This window comes from Macrobrachium nipponense, chromosome 44, assembly GCF_015104395.2.
Source record: "Macrobrachium nipponense isolate FS-2020 chromosome 44, ASM1510439v2, whole genome shotgun sequence".
In the NCBI taxonomy this organism is placed as follows: domain Eukaryota; kingdom Metazoa; phylum Arthropoda; class Malacostraca; order Decapoda; family Palaemonidae; genus Macrobrachium; species Macrobrachium nipponense.
This window is the reverse complement of record NC_087221.1, coordinates 22125255-22145384: the sequence shown is the minus strand read 5'-3', so window position 1 is coordinate 22145384 and position 20130 is coordinate 22125255. Positions and strand designations below refer to the sequence as shown.

Genomic DNA, 20130 nt, shown 5'->3' with positions numbered 1-20130 from the left:
CAGCCAATACATATCTCCCTGGAAGGCTTAAATCTTCTAAACAAAACGTCTCTCCCTGGAAGACTTACATCTTACGGTCAACATGCCTCTCCCTGAAGGCTTAAATCTTCCAGACCAAATGCTCTCTCTCTCTCATTTTCCAGGCCGCAAGCTTCGTCCTGGAACACTTACATCCAAGCCATACAGCTCGTCCTGGAAGACGTAAGTCTCACATCTTCTAACCCATACGCCTCATCCTGGAAGACTTTTATCTTCTAGGTCATACATTTCGCTCTGGAAGTCTTATCTCTTCCTGGTCATACAATTCGCTCTCGGCGTTTTACATCTTCCAGGTCATACACTTTTTACCTCCTTCCGGTTCGCGTTTTATACGCCCTCGCAGAGACTTTATGGCACGAACTTTTTCCTGACTACCTTTCGTCTTCGGTCTTCTGTTTTAGCATCATTCTTCTCCAAAATTATTCTGTTTTTACTTGTATTTCCTTTGCATGCAACTAAGTATTTACTGTATCTGTTTATTCCTTTGTCTTTTTTATCTGTTTTTCATTCTCCCCCTTTTTAAACTTTTCTTACAATCTTTTGGAAACTTGATTTATGGGTAAATTAATTTTTCGGCTTGAATAATAATACTAATAATAATAATAACATTTGTTTTACCGTAACTCTGCCTTTTGTGCATTTTCCGCGCCTATCCATTGCCGTCTAGATATCAACAATGGTTTCTCTCGCTCTCTCTCTCTCTCTCTCTCTCTATTTAATGAAGGTCTCTCTTATTCTCTCTTTCATCTTCACCTCGGTCTCGCCTAATTTCTGAAACCCTCCCGCGCATGAAATATAAAATCCGGGGTTCATCTCTCTCTCTCTCTCTCTCTCTCTCTCTCTCTCTCTCTCTCTCTCTCTCTCTCTCTTTTAATTTTCCACTCGCTTAAATCTTATATGTTATCTTATATACATCATATCCTGCCACTCTCTATCGCCCTTATACGCCTGACCTACATTATCCTGAATCTTGCCTTATATATATTTACTTTTTCATATGAGGGAACCTGAGAGAATCTGAATAAATATGAATTATTTATACTTCAAGATGATTCTGTTCTTCAACAAACGTTATGATACTAAGGGTTACATATGGTTATTCTGAGTGATAAACTTTTATATATATAGATAAATTTAAAGAGAGGCACAGGAAACATGCCACTAAATATAAGTAAACGACGAACCGGTTAAAGCATACAGAGGAGAGAGAGAGAGAGAGAGAGAGATGCCACTAAATATAAGGAAACGATGAACCTGTTTAAACAGAGAGAGAGAGAGAGAGAGAGAGAGAGAGAGAGAGAGAGAGAGAATGCCACTAAATATAAGTAACCGATGAACTGGTTAAAACAGAGAGAGAGAGAGAGAGAGATATGCCATTTAATATAAGTGAACGATGAACCGGTTAAAACAGAGAGAGAGAGAGAGAGAGAGAGAGAGAGAGAGAGAGAGAGAGATATGCCATTTAATATAAGTGAACGATGAACCGGTTAAAACAGAGAGAAGAGAGAGAGAGAGAGAGAGAGATGCCATTTAATATAAGTGAACGATGAACCAGTTAAAACAGAGAGAGAGAGAGAGAGAGAGAGAGAGAGAGAGAGAGAGAGAACTCAATTATGATAATATAATAGCAAAAAATAATGAAGACAGACAAACTTACACTATAGGTGGTAACCCGAAGCTATACTTGGCCAGGATTAGAGAGAGAGAGAGAGAGAGAGAGAGAGAGAGAGAGAGAGAGCACTTGTATCTATCAACATTTACACGTACGCAACCACGAGATATATGACGGCACGCGATAAGAGGAATCAGGCAATGCGCGACTTCATACCGATTAGCATTTTTATCAGCCTTTAACCACTGAACGACTCCTTAAAAGCCAATGATCTTCAGCTTGAGTTGAAGTGAATGAGGGAATGGAAGAGGCAGACCCCACTGTCGAGTGTTTAACACACGCCGGCAACTTATCGCATACTTATCATAAACGGGTTGAAAACCAGTTGATGACCATAACTGGAGAACGTATGTTTGGCGAATGCTTTATACTACTTAAGGGCCGTCCACACACTTCAGTAAAAAGTGTCTTATAAAAAAAAAAAAAAAAAAAACATTTTAGTAACTAATCACGCACGTCACAAAAGGTTGAAAAGTTGATAACCATAACTGAAGAACGAATCTTTGACAAATGCTGGATAATCGTAAGAAGCACTGGTTAGGATTATCAGTAAGTAGTTGACTTGTATTTTCAACCTATTTTTGATGTATCAACGATAACTTGCCGATGTTTGTTGTGACAGTGATGCAGCACTCTGCGCTCTCCTTTTCTAGATCCGTGGATCGCTCCCGGCTTACTGCCTACCCAGGTTTATAAGGGTACTACCAGCAGCTGCTGGAGTCATGGAAAAGGGGGTATGACTAGCAATGGCACCCCTTAAGATTTGCTTAGAAACTGGAGGGTTTTACTTTTCTGATGACAACCCCTCAAGAGATGAAGAACTTGCTTGGTAAATATATATAATATATATATATATATATATATATATATATATATATATATATATATATATGTGTGTGTGTGTGTGTGTGTGTGTTTGTGTTTTGTGTGAGACTGATTCACGAAGATATGGAACGTGATGAATGTATAAATAAAGGCAAATGTCACGAAGGAAAAGTGGAACAACGGAGTGATTACTATATAGGCCTAGCGACACAGGGTTTGCTAGAAAGGAACGAGTGTCGAAACGGCAGCAACCAGTCTGTTATTGCAATTTTCCTTCGTGAAATTTGCATATATATATATATATATATATATATATATATATATATATATATATGTATGTATAGTATATATACACATTCAATATAGACAAGGAAATATATAGGGATGGGCAAAAGCAAGCGCGTGTGAATGATATTGTTACCGAAACGCTACGTATCACTGACTACGACTACGAAATATTCCATAACGTAAAACCTATGACTCTCTATCATCAATTACGACTAAGGCTAAGCCACATAACCTTCAAGGACAAAGAAAGGGCACAAGAAAAAAATCTCTGTCAACTCACAATTCCTTATAAGGGGAAAACACACACTCCGGAGATACGGGCGGGGAGTCAGGTCTAGGAAGCTACTCAAGTGTTGGAGAATAGTGTCCTTTTCCCTGAGGTTTCTTTTCTTTCTTGTCCGAATTGGGGGCGGGGAAGGGAGGGGGTGTGGGGTGGGGGTGGAGGTTATAAAGATCGGGGTTAAAGGAGAAGAGGCAGGCGAGAACTGACGAAGAGATGAGAATGAATCAGGAGAACTGACAGGAGAGACGAGAGTTAGTGGGATATGAATGAAAGAGGTGAATTACTTACGAAAACGGCGAGTTGTCTGAGAGGAAAATGGAGAATGTAATGTAATGGGTATAGAAGAGCTGGAAGTAAAAAAGAAAAACCACGGAATGACTGGAAAAAGATCCGAAAAATAAAACAAACATGGAGGTGGGAATCAAAAATAAGAAAAGGGAAGAGCTCAAGGAATAAGTATAAAAAAGCATCGAAGTAAAAAGCTGAAAAGTTTAAGACGAAGAGTAGGATGAGGAGGAGGAGGAGGAGGAGAAGGCTGAGGTGGTAGTAGAGGAGGAGGAGGAGGATCTTGAGGACAAGGAGGACCTAAAGATCATTTTACGGGTAATTATATGTGTTAAAGAATGAGTCTTTTAATCCGCAATCATCCATTTTCTCTCCCTTTTATCACACATCCTGGCGATCGTAAAGATGAGAATGACAAGGTGGGGGGTAGAGGGGGTAGGGGAAGGGAATGGGGAGGTTTAGGGGGGGAGAGTGAATACGGAAGGCTTTACGGGGGAAGGAGAAAGGGTGGAAGGGAGGAACAGGGAGAGGACAGGGGTAATGAAACCAAGAATCTGGTTTAGAGGAGATGAGTCATCAAACCAAATTTGGCATCATTGGGCCCATGCTAAACTCACTCTCTCTCTCTCTCTCTCTCTCTCTCTCTCTCTCTCTCTCTCCTATTCTTAATCGAAGTTCCGACGGTCTTCCCATCTGTTATCCCAACTTTCCATTCAGTATTTTTTTTTTTCATTTCATGTGGATATATTTTTTCCTTCTTCTTCTGATTAGTTGAATGCGGTCATCAATTTCTTCATTGGAATACGAGAGTTATTTTTTGTTGCTTAAGTCGCCTAAACTATCCCACGAATTCTCGAATAAAACGAAGGGAAAGCAACAGAAAAACTCCACCACTTGATAAAAACTCTGAAGAAAAAACCACAACTAAATAAAATAAATTCAAAATAAACGTCTAAATTATATACTAAAGTTACTGAAAAGGAAGAAAAAATTCTTCCTATACTTCGATGAATAAAAATACCGCAAAACAAGAGAGAAAAAAATCATACGAAAAAAATAAAATAAAAAAAGACAGAAATCCCGATGAAATTGCGAAGAATTTCATGTAGCCTAAACAAGGGCTAAATTCGCCACATGTTATATACAACGCTTGTTTACCGCCCTGTCTATTCGAAGTAAATGTTAACATTAACATTAAAGTGATGGTAACCTACTTGCGTTGATTGTTTGGTTTTGGTCGAGTTAGGAAGAATATTTCTGGAATTTATTTATTTTCTAATTCGTAGAAATGCAAACGTGCAAATGCATACATAAAAGTGTGTTATGTGCTCGTATGTATGTATGTATGTATAAATAAATAAATATATATATGATTTACTGAAAATTCACATATAAATCACTCATAGTGATTACATCATCAAACTTTAGTACATAAGGTTAAAATGTTCTTTTTATAATTTAAAATTACACACACACATATATATATATATATATATATATATATATATATATAATATATATATATATATATATATATATATATATATATATATATATATTATATATATTTATATTATATATATATCTATATCTAATATATATATATATAGATATAGATATATATATATATATGATATATATATATATATATATATATACATATATATATATATATATATATATATAATGTTATACATATATATATATGAAAATTTACTTATAAATCATCAGTCATCAAAAACCGTAATTACATAATCTTCAAAAGTTCTTTTTCTATTTTAATCCCGTTTTCGTATTCAGTTTCTGACTTATAAATATATATGCGGCTCTGTGTGTGTGTGTGTGTGTGTAGAGAGAGAGAGAGAGAGAGAGAGAGATAAACGGCATTACGTAACTAGCGAAAGAGAGGCGTCTGGTGATTTAAATATAGTTACACAAAAAAATCCTCACCGCCCACCCTTAGAGACAATTCCGCACTATCTATAATAATGTCCCACAATCAATGGAAACTCCAGAAGAAGAATTTCACAGCGTTCTGTTTTTTTGTTTATCTCTTTCGACGTCTGTACAAGAGCTGGCGCCCACAGTATGTAAATCCCGATACGAACAGTAATAACTCTGTCTTCCGGCCGGTCCTGATAAACGATCTTAGTGGCTTTTCAGTTTATGTTTGGATCTTAATTTATTTTCTTGCTCTGAGTGTTTTCTTGTTTCAGATGCTTCTTGGGAATCGAAATTCCAAGGCAAGAGGAAAATAGACAGTTGGATAGTTACCGAAAACAAGGAGTTAGACTACTGATGAATAAATTTGCCTTACAAAACAAGTCTTCAGCGACACACAAATGACAAAATAGAGAAAGTATAATCCTAAGTTTTAGCATTTGGCTACCCAGAAAGACCACCGTCATCCCCAAACTAATCCTGACCTTGACAGGAACTAACCTTGTCCATTCGCCATAGCTAGCGATGAACAATACTGAGAGAGAGAGAGAGAGGGAGGAACTTCGCTAAATTTGGTTCCTAGGAAGGACCAAACTTATTACAGAAAACCTGCAAAGGACGGACATGGGGACCCCATGACACCCGAACATGCAAAAACTTCCTTTTGGACAAACGAAATCACAGTTACATGACAAGCTTCCACTCACCTTCCCTCCCCCGCTTTCCTCTTCTCCCCCCACCCTCCTCCCCCCTCCTCTCTCTCCTCCACCTGCCAAAACTCAGCTGGCAACCCCACTGATCGTGCGTTCCCCCACCCACACCCCAACCCCATTTCAACATACTTAAGTGCTCACTCCACATTCTCTTTTGCACACTAAAAATATACGGTGGACAGATTGTCTCGTCTTATGTAACAGCAGGCTCTGCTATGTCTGGTGCTTGGGTACGCGCATGCACACACAGTACACACAAATAAACATACGTACGTCCATACACAAACCCACACACACATTATATATATATATATATAATATATATATATATATATATATATATATATATATACACATATATAATTATGAGTATGTGTATACTATATATTCGGGTACATCAGGACTGAAAGGCGTGTAAACAATAAGCTGTGTGCATAGGTATTAGTGTGTAATGTATAACATATTTATAGTTTCTTATCAGACAGTTGCGTACATATGTATTTACACAATTTATTAACAGGTTTATATTTTTTTATTTGAAGTTATTCCATGATGCCTCTATCTCGAAGCAAATATCCACACACACACACTCGTAGCTTCTAACAACTGGCAAATAAACTGCGCGAGCCTTTGAAATTCTGTTAAATTGTCCCGAGAGAGAGAGAGAGAGAGAGAGAGAGAGAGAGAGAGAGAGAGAGAGAGAAGAATTACGATATTTTTTCGGTTACATTTCCAAAGGGATAGGCTTGTATTAGGGATATTTCTGAGCAACCGAAACCATATGAATGTCTTGATTCCTAATTATTATTTTATTTTATTATTTTTTTTCGTTTTTCGTGATTCTTTTGTCTGTGATCCTATTATTGTGTTTTCCTGGTTTTCCAGATTCTCATCTACTTTGCTTTTGTTCGTTCTAAAGTAAGTTATTCCTTTGTTTAGTAAAGCTTTTAATGTAAAGTTATACATAAGTATTTACTTTATACACATACATACAAACACACACATATATGTGTGTGATTTGTTTGTATATGTATGTATGTATATATATATATATATATATATATATGTATGTATATATATATATATACATATATCACCAACGGAATTGTGGAAGGAAAAAATATAATATATTGCTACCAGAAATTGGGATGCCAAGAAACAACACCTCGCGAGAAAAGCAAACGCATGTTCATCCACTGAAAGACAACAAATAAGTCTCTCAAAAACTTTCTGACAGCCACAGAAGAATAACTTCCATTATCAAAAAAGCCTCTAGAGACCCATAAAATCAATCAGATATAATGCGAAGAACCAAATAGTATAAGGAAAACGGAAATCCACAAAGAAAACGGAAACCTGAAATCTAGGCCTTCGGCGGGAAGAGCAATTAATTAGCAATAAATCCAAAGCAGGCAGGCGCCTGGGAAGAAAAAGAAAAAGAGGAGGAACGCGCAGGACTTCTTGCAATGCATTCATGAGGAATTAAAAGGAGAAGAAATCAAACGAGAAAAATAAAAAAAAAAACCATAAATCACCCGTGAAGAGAAAGTTGGGTTATAAATTCTTGACGTAAAAAGGAGTGGGGGTGGAGGGAAGGACGGTGTGGGGGGGGGGGGGGTAAGAGGGGGTGATGGGTAAGGAAAAAAGTTGGGCGCCTCATGATGCGCTTAATTAACTAAGAAAAATTGTCAGCTGGCGGCTGGGGGATGGGGGAGAGGGTGGGGGTGACTGGACTGGAGGGGGTGGGTGTCACGACAGGATTTAGAAAAAGATGACGGTTAACGAAAATGAGAGGCGACAGGAATCCAGCAAAAGAAACAGAGAAAAGAATAAGAATGTATCCTTTGAAAGTGAACCCAATGCCGAAGTTATGGAGGAAGAACAGTTGCTTATGGCTGCAGAAGAGATACGGTGATGTAAACAGTTTGCCCTACAAAGTTTCATAATATTTACCCCAGCGGCGATGCCAGGGGTCCCGACCCCTCTCGGTTTGGGTCTTATGGCTATAGTGACATCCTTCCCAAGGTGACTTCCTCCCAAGGGAACCAACCTTCTACCCAAGAAACACTTCCTCACTATGAGAGACTTCCTCCTCAGGGGAATCGCCATCTTTCCATAATGAGGACTTCCCCCCATCCACTGGGGATCTTCCTAACGTTAGGACCTCCTCCCCATCAGTTGAGGATCTTCCCAAACTGAGGATCTACCCCTCTCCCCCAACCACAAAGGTTCTCCCCAACGTGAGGGCCTCTCCATTCCCTGTGAGGATCCTCCCAACATGAAGACATTTTACCCTCTCACTGAGGAACTTCCAAAAATAAGGACTTCTTCCACACATACACATACTGAGGATTTTCCCACAATGAGGACCTCCTACCCACATAACAAGAAACGACCCAAGTTGAGAACCACCGCCCCACCTACTGAGGATCTTAATTGAAGACCTCCTCCCCACCCACTGAGGATCTTCTCAAAGTGAAGACCTCCTCCCCAACCAACTGAGGACCTCTGCAACGTAAATACATCCTACCCCTACTGAGGATCTTTCCAACGTGAGGACCATCTCCCCACCCACTGAAGACCTTCCCCAAATGAGGACCCCCTCCCCAACCACTGATGATCTTCGCCAAATGAAGCTGCAGACGCGAAGGAGACGGGCAGCCAGAAACCTGAGGTTGGCATGTGGGCGTAGCAATAGCCCGGGTAAAGAAGGAATTCTCAGCCCACCCTCCTACCGCCACCCACCCCTCCTAGCCCTTTGAAGTCAAGGGCGCACGAAGGTGGAACAGAGAGAGAGAGAGAGAGAGAGAGAGAGAGAATTTAAAAGGGTGTTAAAAAGGGAAAGGTGATAAGATCGTATATATATATATATATATATATATATATATGATATATATATATATATATATATATATATATAGAGAGAGAAGAGAGAGAGAGAGAGAGAGAGAGAGAGAGAGAGAGAGAGAGTACTGCCTGGGAAGTCCGTTGAGTGAGGTTGTACATAAATAAATAACATAATCAAGCAGATCATTAAACGTCTGCTGTAAGTGGATCAAAGAAAAGAATAAATAAATGTTCCAGTATTTCACTCAATCAATTAATAAGGAACTAAATGTATATTCTGGTGAACGGAATAAATGGAAAAATTTGCACAGAAATCCAATAGTTTAAGTAGATAATTGAATAACTGTAAAAAAGGTACGCTTAATCGCGCAACAGCTCAGTAGATGGTAATAAATAAATCAATGAAATACTGATGTAAAATATATCTGGAAATGCAATATGGAAAGCTAAACCTTCATACATCAGTAAAGGATTGAGAAGTAGTCATTACAAATGAGTCAATGAATGGAGAACGTATCAAGCGTTAAAAGCCTCCCCCCCCTCTTCTTTCCCACTATCCCCTGGCCCCATCCCACAAAACACACACCCTCTTCCGCAACTTCCATTCATCTGTGTTGGGGGGGCGGGGGGGTTGCAGGCGGGGAGGGGGACTCCCGGTGCCTCCCAGAAGGAGAGTTATGCCAGAACTACTCATTTACCCCATAATCTCTCGCCGCGCTTGTTTATTCCCCGGGCGTCTTGTTTACTCGTTAAACGCCCGTCGTTTCTGGTGGGTGGGGCTCGCTGTTTCCGTCTAGTGGGCGTAAAAGGACAGACGCCGCTCTTCGGGGTTGCACGAAGGGGAATCGGACGTTAAAATAAACAGTTGGGCTGGGCCTTGAAGAATCTTTCACGGGCGCGTGTTTCTTGCGTTAAGTTAGGTGGCCCGTGTCATTCGACCTCGGTAGCGTTAAGACATGCTTATCTCAAACATTTTTTTTTTCTGGTGGGGGGATTGAGTGGGCTAGGCCATCACAGTGCACACTGTATCACTGACAAAATGCAATTATTTTCACGTGTTTCTTTTAAGATATTCGTAAGGAGTCTCTGTGTCAGGGATCGGTCCAAAATTCTTGATTATTTTTTACCTCGTCACTAGGGCAAAGAACGTATTTAATTAACAGAGAATAAACTTCTTACTCCAACATACTCTCCTAAACACACCAGTGAGCCATCTAACAATAAAAACTGAAAGATGAACCAACCACTACAAGAAAGAAAAAAACAATTCTAAACAGAAAGCAGGATCACATTTCGGTGTAGAAAATCTGATATCAGTGCAAGGGAGATCTGGTACTGGTGTCCATGTCAACACTTCGAAGCCCGTATCTCTCTATGGTGACAGCTGGTGTAAACTTCACGTCTCTTTCGTCGACTACTGCTCCGAGATCGATTTCAAAACCATAGCTGTTCTTTTCCTCGATCGAGTCTAAGTTGACGCATGTTTACCTTTTTCTAATTTCAAAAGAAACCCACTGTTCTGTTAATTGAGTTGGCCTTAGGTCAGCAAGGGTTCTTGTTCCTTAAAACATTAGCAATATGAGAAAAATATTGCTAATGTTATATTATAATGTAATAATAATAATAATAATAATAATAATAATAATAATAATAATAATAATAATAATATTAGTGTACTTAGGAAGCAGACTCTCTCTCAAGCATACTTTATTAAAAGTAATGGCTACTTCAGAGAGTATAACGCTGCTGAAGTAGCCATTACTTTAAATAAAATAATAATAATAATAATAATAATAATAATAATAATAATAATAATAATAATAATAGATTTAGATTTCGTAAACCCCAGGAACAATAATAGCGATGGATCTATTTATATTTATTTAGGGCTCTGACTTTTTTTTTTCTCCCTCTCGCTCTCTGGAGAGACTAGTGGCGATTTTTACCTTAGTTATATCAGGGAAGGTGGCTAATGAGCAGCAGAGGCAAGAGACACGTCACTGCGCTTGCACGTGATGTCACAGAAAGAGCTGGACAGATAGGTCGTGTGCCAGTTACAGCCACTTCTTCAAAAATAACAGGCTATTGAGATTTCTCTTTAAGTAATAAAATGTTTCTAGTTTGGGGATTAACAAGCATCATAGCTGGTTATTTCAAGCATCCACTTTTCTATTTTCTTCTCTTGTTTTTTGAAAACATGGAAAAACGGAAATACTCATAGTCTTTGGTTTGCGTACCAATATAGCAATTTACGTGTAAGAATACTACCACCGTAGGTCCTGCGTGTCGTAAGAGGCGACTAAGAGGGCAGCTGCCTTGCAGTCTTACTTTTTTAGTAAAAGGCTAGGCCCACCGCCAATAACTGTGGAAACAGCTGCCTTGCAGGTGGACTTTTTAGTCAAAGGCGAGGCCCACCGCCAATAATTGTGGTTGACAGAAAAGGCATGAGGTTGTAAAAACCCCTTTGCCAAATGATAAACTATGACTGATGTTGTAAGGAAAGGCGCATCAGGCAACCGACCCTTTAGTGTAGGGATAATGGTGGGAAAGAAGAAGATAGCAATTTACGTAAATATCTCTGGATAATGTTTGTTGCTTTTATCAATAATAATAATTACTAATAATACAATACAATTATCCTCAATATTAACTTTCTCGACTATTGAAAATAAAGTGAACATTTTTTTTTTTAATTTAAAAAAACTCACTAACGAAAGGAATAGTCAAAGGAATCGACCATTTCTCTGGAATTTTCCGTAACCGAGACGAAAAACAAAATCATTTTTATTACCCCTGAAAACGATTCTAAGAATCTGATTTCAATTACGGTCATAATAACAAACGAAGCATCCCCGGCGTATTCTATAACGAGGAAACCAACTGCGAGGTTTCTGACGGAAAGGAAAATGTCCTTAGATATATTATAAAAATAAATCTTGGATAACGAACTGCACTTAACGAAGGGGATTCTTAGAGTTTCTTGTGGTCAAATATCTGGACAGTTGTTGTTTACATCTTGAAAAACTATATATATATATATATATATATATATATATATATATATATATATATATATATATATATAAGCAGAAAATGATAGGCAGGAATCCAAGCGCTTTCGCCTTTATTGAGACTGTCATCGTTCCTTGACAATGTCTTAATAAAGACGAAGCGCTTAGATTTCTGCCTATCATTTTCCTTGTGGATTCGCGGTTATTTAATGAAGTCACGTGCATCTATTGTGATTTTTTAAATGTATATATATATATTATTATATATATATTTATAAATCATAATAATTTTTTCACGAGGCATATAATTACGAGGGCTGCAACTGACAATTTAATGAGAGCTGAAGTTCAATTTTCTCGTTTAATTTTCAGTTACTGCATTAATGTATATATATATATATATATATATATATATATATATATATAGTATTTACATACATACATATATATATATATATATATATATATATATATATATATATATAAAGCAATCATATGATTTAAGCTTCTACTCATATGTTAATCTGCATGACCCGATACTGTTCATATACGACAAAATTTATGTAGAAACTTACTGAGAGAGAGAGAGAGAGAGAGAGAGAGAGAGAGAGAGAGAGAGAGAGAGAGGAAATTGCAAGCATTTGATAAGGTTCTTAACTTTCTTGTTACTTGGGGTAACAAGTCAAAACGAACTTACAAAGCAGAAGAAAATACTTGTTTTTTTTTATATATAGGTCCGTTCATCTTGAATAAAACATTAAATAAACTTGGAGAAAAAACCGAGCTAAGATACAATCTTCTTATTAGTCCTTTATGAATTAGGATTTGAGGATACCGATCACCTTGAACGAGCCATGAAGGAACCCAAAGGAACGCAGCCCGGCTTATGGGTAGTATCCTGGTTGGCATTAAAATAAACCAGTTGAACGTGCACTGCCCGCAAGGGTAGTTTACCCAGATGTGATTGGGAGCCAGATCACCTACTCATACCCTTAGATTTTCGGGTATCGTTGTGACTCACTAATGGTCACTTCTGACTGCAAAGATGTGCAGTTACTTTCCGGATGGGGTTGCTGGCCAAGCGCACATACCCACAGGAAGAGAGTCACGTGTCAGCGGCTCTTGGCACCAGGGTTGGCAATGAATAAATCAAACTGATTTAATCAGGTGATTAAATCATTGATTTGTTAATTTAAAAAATTATGATTTTTTATTTTTTATTTTGAAAGCAAACAAACTGAAAAATATGGTTTGGAGGCTAATAAAAACTTAAGTATAACTGTGCTGCATCTATTTATTTTGATATAAAAAAAAATTGCAAGTACATACTTTAGACCAGAACTGGAAACCGAAAAGATAAATCAATAATAATTCTGTCATAAAATACATTTTGAGGGAAAAAGTATTGAAAAAACATCTACAAAAAATAAATAAATAAAAATCAAATAAATAAAAATTCAAATAAATCACTGATTTTTGTATTTTTTTTTTTAAAATAAAAAAATCACCAACCCTGCTTGGCATACACAAAGGAAGCATGGACTGAATAAATGACTATTTTATAAACTTCATCTCGCATTTTTTTTTTTTTTTTTGCAGACAATTATATGAGTAAAGGCTTTTTCCGTGTTACATGACCACAGACGTTGCGACGCCATTTCATATTAAGTAATCAATCAACCACTGACCAATGTTTGGGATCGTATTCTAGATAATTATGGCTTGAATTCAAGATAACGAAAAAGTCTCATAATGAGTAATAATATTTCTATATAACAAATTACGTTCTGGAATTTCACATTCCTCGTAAACTCAAGAAACATCAATATCCAAGTAATGACCGGAAGCGTAACCGTGACTTCTCTCTCTCTCGAAAAAAAAAGTAAACTTGCCATAGCTTCAAAAAAAAAAAAAAAAAAAAAAAAAAAGAATCTTCATCGGAATTTTTTCCCATTTTCGCAGCATTCTCGTATCAACATCTCTCACTTTTAATTAAAACACACTCTCTCCATTTCCTCTCGGCCGTCAGTTTAAACTTCGGAGGAAAAACAAACTTCCCTTTGAACATCAAACACTCCCTTTATCTATTTTCCCCCTCGAATCAATTCGGCCAATTCAAGCTCGGAAAAACAATTTCCTTTATCCTAAAAGCAAACTAATACGAGTCCCGGCAGACGAATCTAGTTCTCCTTCCGGAGAGAAACGGGGGAGGGAGGGGAGGGGAGGGGAAGGGCAGGTGAAGGAGGAGGAGATTGACGGGTTGGGGAAGGAAAGGGGAGGAGGGAGAGGGGGGGGTACATACTATGTCCTTCCTCGCTTTGACATAGGATTTCAGAGCAATTAACCATTGTCAACAGCCAAGACACAAGTTCCCTTCGCTTATTACTAAGAAGTGACGCAGGCAAATGTGAGAGAGAGAGAGAGAGAGAGAGAGAGAGAGAGAGAGAGAGAGAGTCCGTCAACGGTTCCATCCCGTGATGAAAGCGGGGGACGAATTACGAACAGGATGCGCTGCAAGTTGGTTTAGGAGAAATGGGATGATTCCTTGAAGCTGAGAATGAAAACTCTTTTCCTCTCTCGATAATATATATATATATATATATATATATATATATATATATATATATATATGTATATATATATATATATATATATATATTCTTTGTGCATATCCTTTGCAGCTATGCATATTTCTCATCTCTCTCTCTCTTTCTCTCTCTCCTCAATAACACAATAACAAGATAAAAATAATGAACAAGAAGTTCCTATCTGCACAAACATGAGAAACGCCCCCCCCCAAAAAAAAAAAGAACACACACACACAACAACAACCATTTTAAAGGCTAAAAGGAGCAAATTCTCCATTTTAAACAATTAAATCCAACTACAGTGTAAACCAAAAACACACACCGAATACTCACAAGTAGTCCTGTTCTCACAAAATCTTGGTCACTAAAATACCCCATATGAGGGTGCCACCTACAGTGGGTACGCTATACAAGATTTACTGTGAATGGCGCTAACTATAAGCTTCTTTAAATTTACCACGTTCCACATTTACACTATCATTTAGGAGTAAATCCTTGAACCAGCAACCTCGTAGTAGTAGTAATAATAATAATAATAATAATGCCGTCTTAACTTCTCGAATTCTTCACATTTTTTGGCTATGCGTTTCACTACAAAGCCTTAGTTCGAAGTACAAGAAATCTGAAGTAATTCTGATGTCCGGTAGCGGGAATCGAATCTGCATCCCGGGTAATCAGAACCGCTGCCGTGGTCAGGCAACGTGACCTCGTTCTGATTACTAAGGATGCGGGTTCGATTCCCGCTACCGGACATCGGAATTACTTCAGATTTCTTGCACTTGGATATATACAAGACTTTGTAGGGATAACTATCCAATAAGTGTGAGCGCAGTGACTATTACAATGCCATACGTATCAGGTAAAAAGTGAGCAGTGGATGATAATAATAATAATAATAATATGTTTTGTTAAAGATGATGGCAGCATCAGTGGAATTGATTTTATATATGGTCTTTTCAATTCTTCTTATTATTCTCTCTCATCAGGGCTGATATTTGCTAATAGCTGGCCGATGTTCATATCTCGGTGAAAGAAATGTTTTCTAAAAATAATAATTTATTGAATAATTTATGATAGATAATCAAAAGTGGTTAACAAATCTTAGTCTAAGGGTGTAACGGAATTCCAACGTTTCCAACCGTATCATCGGTTCATTTTCAAGGAAGGTGAGCTTGAACTGATTGAAATGGGTCGTTCGGCGGTATTTATTGTGTCCCAGGTGCTCTGTCTGATGGGCGCTGCATTTTCATTGGCTGAACAGAGGATTAAGTCCCTGAGTCAAGCCGTCTTGCAGAGGTGGAAGCTCGCACTGCTCTTCTCGTGCGGACGCTGGAGACTGGGAGCGTAGTATTGGGAAGGTCATTGCCGATAGACGGGGCCACCTGATTGGCCCGTTCGATCGGCTCTATGGTGCTGGCGGGCGGCGCCCTTCGTGCCACCGTCGGGAGGAGTGAAGTCTCTTGGGTTGGTGTTGAGGCTGGGTCTCTCCTTCCCGATGTGTAGGGCCTCCAAGAGGCGGAGGCGACGGTGGTCTGCTGCCTTATCGATAATTCTGATATTAGGAATAATGTCATTCCTAATTATCCTTGTATGTGGACGTTTTTGGCATGATTATGGATGGCGCCTTCCTGAGCGTGGCAGGATATCCTCTTCGAAAAATCGCATAGTCGTCATACCAATGTAAGCGCCGGGGCATTCCCGGACAGGGCATTTGTACTGGTAGACAACGTAGTTTTCTTGAGAGGGTCCTGCAACACGGGGGCTGGATTGTTTTTCATAATCAGGCCACTGGTCTTCTTGCTCTTGTAGTAAATTATTAGTTTCACTTTTTTCGCAGGTCCGTTGGGGGAGACGTTCCTTTCTATGATGGTACGAAGGGCTCGCTCGTCCTCTTTGTATTTCTTATGAAATACTCCCTTGTAAAAGAGAGTGACGTCTTCAACGGGCGGTGGGACGAGGCTCCTGCTGATACCACTTATCGATGTTTCTGCGAATGCATTTAGTGATGTCCCGGTTGGAATACCCGTTGTTAATTTAAAACTTGGGCAACACGTTCTAATTCAGTGTGCGTGTCCTTCCACGAAGAACATGTGAGAGAGCTCTCCTGATGAAGGCGCTGATCGCAGTGCGCTTGTATCTCTCTGGACACTCGCTCTCGCCGTTCAGGCACATGCCCAGGTTCGTGGGTTTCGTATACACCTGTGTTACGAAGCGCTCCTCTGTTGCCCGACGAGGACGTCAAGGAAGGGGAGGCGACGGTCACGGCAATGTTCGATGGTGAAGTTGAGTCTGCTGTGGTCGTGGAAGGCTTGTCGCAGGCGCTCTATTTCTTCCACCGTGCTGGCGCTGATGAAAGTGTCGTCAATATACCGGACGTACATAGACGGCTTCTCGATGTTGGCGAATACCCGACGTTCCACAGCACCCATGTAGAAGTTCGCGAAAAGTACTCCGAGGGGAGAACCCATCGCTACTCCGTCTTTCTGTGTGTACATATGTCCTCTGTGGGTGGAGAAAGGGGCAAGGGCCTTTTTTTGTACAAATTTCAAGGAGTTTTCGGAGGGCATGCTCAGGGATGTTTAATGGGGCGTGGAGTCGTCTCTATATACACGATCCAGGATTATCTGAATTGTTTCATCCACGGGGACGTTCGTGAAGAGGGACTCCACGTCCATCGATGCAATAACTCCTCCGGGGGGTGTCGTTTCAGTGCTTCTAAAAAACTCGCAGATGACTTCAAACTGTGGTCATCTGGAAACATAAGGAGTTCAAAATAGTATTCAATTTCTTCGCAAGCTGGTATGTAGGAGCGGGAATTTGGCTAATAATGGGGCGTAACGGGTTCGCTTCGTACACAGGTGTATACGAAACGCCCACGAACCTGGGCATGTGCCTGAACGGCGAGAGCGAGTCCAGTAGAGATACAAGCGCACTGCGATCAGCGCCTTCATCAGGAGACTCTCTCACACTGTTCTCGTGGAAGGACACGCACACTGAATTAGAACGTGTTGCCCAGTTTTAATTACAACGGGTATTCCAACCGGGACCTCACTAAATGCATTCGCAGAAACATCGATAAGTTGGTATCAGCAGGAGCCTCGTCCACCGCCCTTGAAGACGTCACTCTCTTTTACAAGGGAGTATTTCATAAGAAATACAAAGAGACGAGCGAGCCCTTCGTACCATCATAGGAAAGAACGTCTCCCCCACGGACCCTGCGAAGTGAAACTAATAATTTTTTACTACAAGAGCAAGAAGACCAGTGGCCTGATTATGAAAAACAATCCAGCCCCCGTGTTGCAGGACCCTCTCAAGAAAACTAACGTTTGTCTACCAGTACAAATGCCCTGTCCGGGAATGCCCCGGCGCTTACATTGGTATGACGACTATGCGATTTCGAAGAGGATATCCTGCCACGCTCAGGAAGGCGCCATCCATAATCATGCCAAAAACGTCACAATACCAGGATAATTAGGAATGACATTATTCCTAATATCAGAATTATCGATAAGCAGCAGACCACCGTCGCCTCCGCCTCTTGGAGGCCCTACACATCGGGAAGGAGAGACCCAGCCTCAACACCACCCAAGAGACTTCACTCCTCCCGACGGTGGCACGAAGGGCGCCGCCCGCCAGCACCATAGAGCCGATCGAACGGGCCATCAGGTGGCCCCGTCTATCGGCAATGACCTTCCCAATACTACGCTCCCAGTCTCCAGCGTCCGCACGAGAAGCAGCAGTGCGAGCTTCCACCTCTGCAAAGACGGCTTGACTCAGGGACTTAATCCTCTGTTCAGCCAATGAAAATGCAGCGCCCATCAGACAGAGCACCTGGGACACAATAAATACCGCCGAACGACCCCCATTTCAATCAGTTCAAGCTCACCTTTTTTCCTTGAAAATGAACCGATGATACGGTTGGAAACGTTGGAATTCCGTTACACCCTTAGACTAAGATTTGTTAACCACTTTTGTTATCATATCAATAAATTATTATTTTTAGAAAACATTTCTTTCACCGAGATATGAACATCGGCCAGCTATTAGCAAATATCAGCCCTGATGAGAAGAGAATAATAAGAAGAATTGAAAAAGACCATATATAAAAATCAATTCCACTGATGCTGCCATCATCTTTAACAAAACATGTTTGGAGAGAGGGTCTCTACCTTCAAATAATAATAATAATAATAATAATAATAATAATAATAATAATAATGAAGATATACCTGATAGATCTCAAGTTTCTCTTCACAACAGACAAATATAACCACAGTTTCGCTTTTCTTTCTCCCCCAAAAAGGAGATGAAGAAGAAAAACAGTTGGAAGCGAGTACTATTGTGGACGTGACAACCCGCGTAATAAAACGTGATTAAAGGTAATTTCGAAGATAAAAGGCCCTGTCGGGTTAACGACCCTGACAATGGAGGGAGGTCGTTTTTTAAGAGACAAGGAGGGTCAAAATAGCAATTTTACACTTTTTAAAAGGGGGTGGGGGCTAGGGGTGAGGATGCGCCCGGCTAATGGATGCTGGTCATATACATTGACAATACGAGTATACTGAGGCGTCTCACTGCTGAGTGTAAGTGGTCACTAAACGTACGTAAGGAAAGTGGCAGTGATCTTGTTATGTAATAAAAGGCAATGTATGTGCATAATTACACATAAGTATAAAACACACGAGTGTGTGTATGTATATATATACATCAATATATATACATATGTATATATATATATATATATATATATAAAATTTCTGCATGTATACATGTGTATATATTATCTTTGTATATATATACATATATATATATATATATATATATATATATATATATATATATAGATATGTATATGTGTGTGTGTGTCTGTCTGTGCGTGACTCCCAATTAGGTTTCCTTGTTCTAAATGTTTCTGTATTTACTTTTAGTTTCAGTGATGCTAAAGTTAAGATCTTAGAATTCCTTGACAACTGTCGAGAACACTTTAACGGCACATTCAATTTACTTAGGTAATAATAATAATAATAATAATAATAATAATATAATAATAATATAATATAATAATAATGATACGGTGAAAGACAGTAAGGGTCCTTTGCCTGAAACTAGGAGCTAATAAAAATGACCGTGATGATCATCTCTCTCTGACATAAGTTTTTATTATCTTGGCTTTATTTTCACAAAAAAGTAGTTTACAACCCAGCCGCGACAAATTGCAATGAAATCGAAGGTTCTTTATTTTCTCAGCGAGCTGATACACAAGTCATTCGTCTTAAAAATACAAACACTCACCCTTTGAAGCCCATAAAGCAAACATGTTCGCGGGCTGCATTAAAAGTCTTTCAGAAGAGCAAACACGGAAGAAATGCAGCGAACGCTCCCGAAACAGTAACGCAAACTGTTTACGGATCTACCCAAACAAACTCGACCGGACTGCAGCAACTGAATAAACAAACGCCCTTTAACCGCATTATCGTTCGACATGGAGGAAAAAAATGTGACAGATTTTAAAAGAAAGGACAACATACAGTTTGTAAATCTCGCAGTTATATTCGCTTTGTATGGGTGAAGCAATTCCGAAATCAGAGGAGAAAACTGAGGGGAAAAAAGTATATATGTTGGCAAGTTCCCGTTTGGT

At 39.2% G+C, this 20130-nt stretch overlaps 2 protein-coding genes across 2 annotated transcripts in view; both read right to left on the bottom strand.

Moving 5' to 3' along the window:
• The window catches only part of LOC135203934 (uncharacterized), a 42477-nt gene extending 38774 nt beyond the window's left edge, over window positions 1-3703 (bottom strand). The window contains exons 1-2 of the mRNA XM_064233864.1: window positions 3606-3703; window positions 3396-3454 (exon numbers count right to left, since the gene is read on the bottom strand). Coding sequence (XP_064089934.1) covers window positions 3396-3454; window positions 3606-3703 — 157 coding nt within the window. The remainder of the gene's footprint in view (window positions 1-3395; window positions 3455-3605) is intronic.
• Window positions 1-20130, bottom strand: part of LOC135204088 (connectin-like) — a 622057-nt gene that overhangs the window by 592443 nt on the left and 9484 nt on the right. The gene's annotated exons all lie outside the window — the stretch shown is intronic.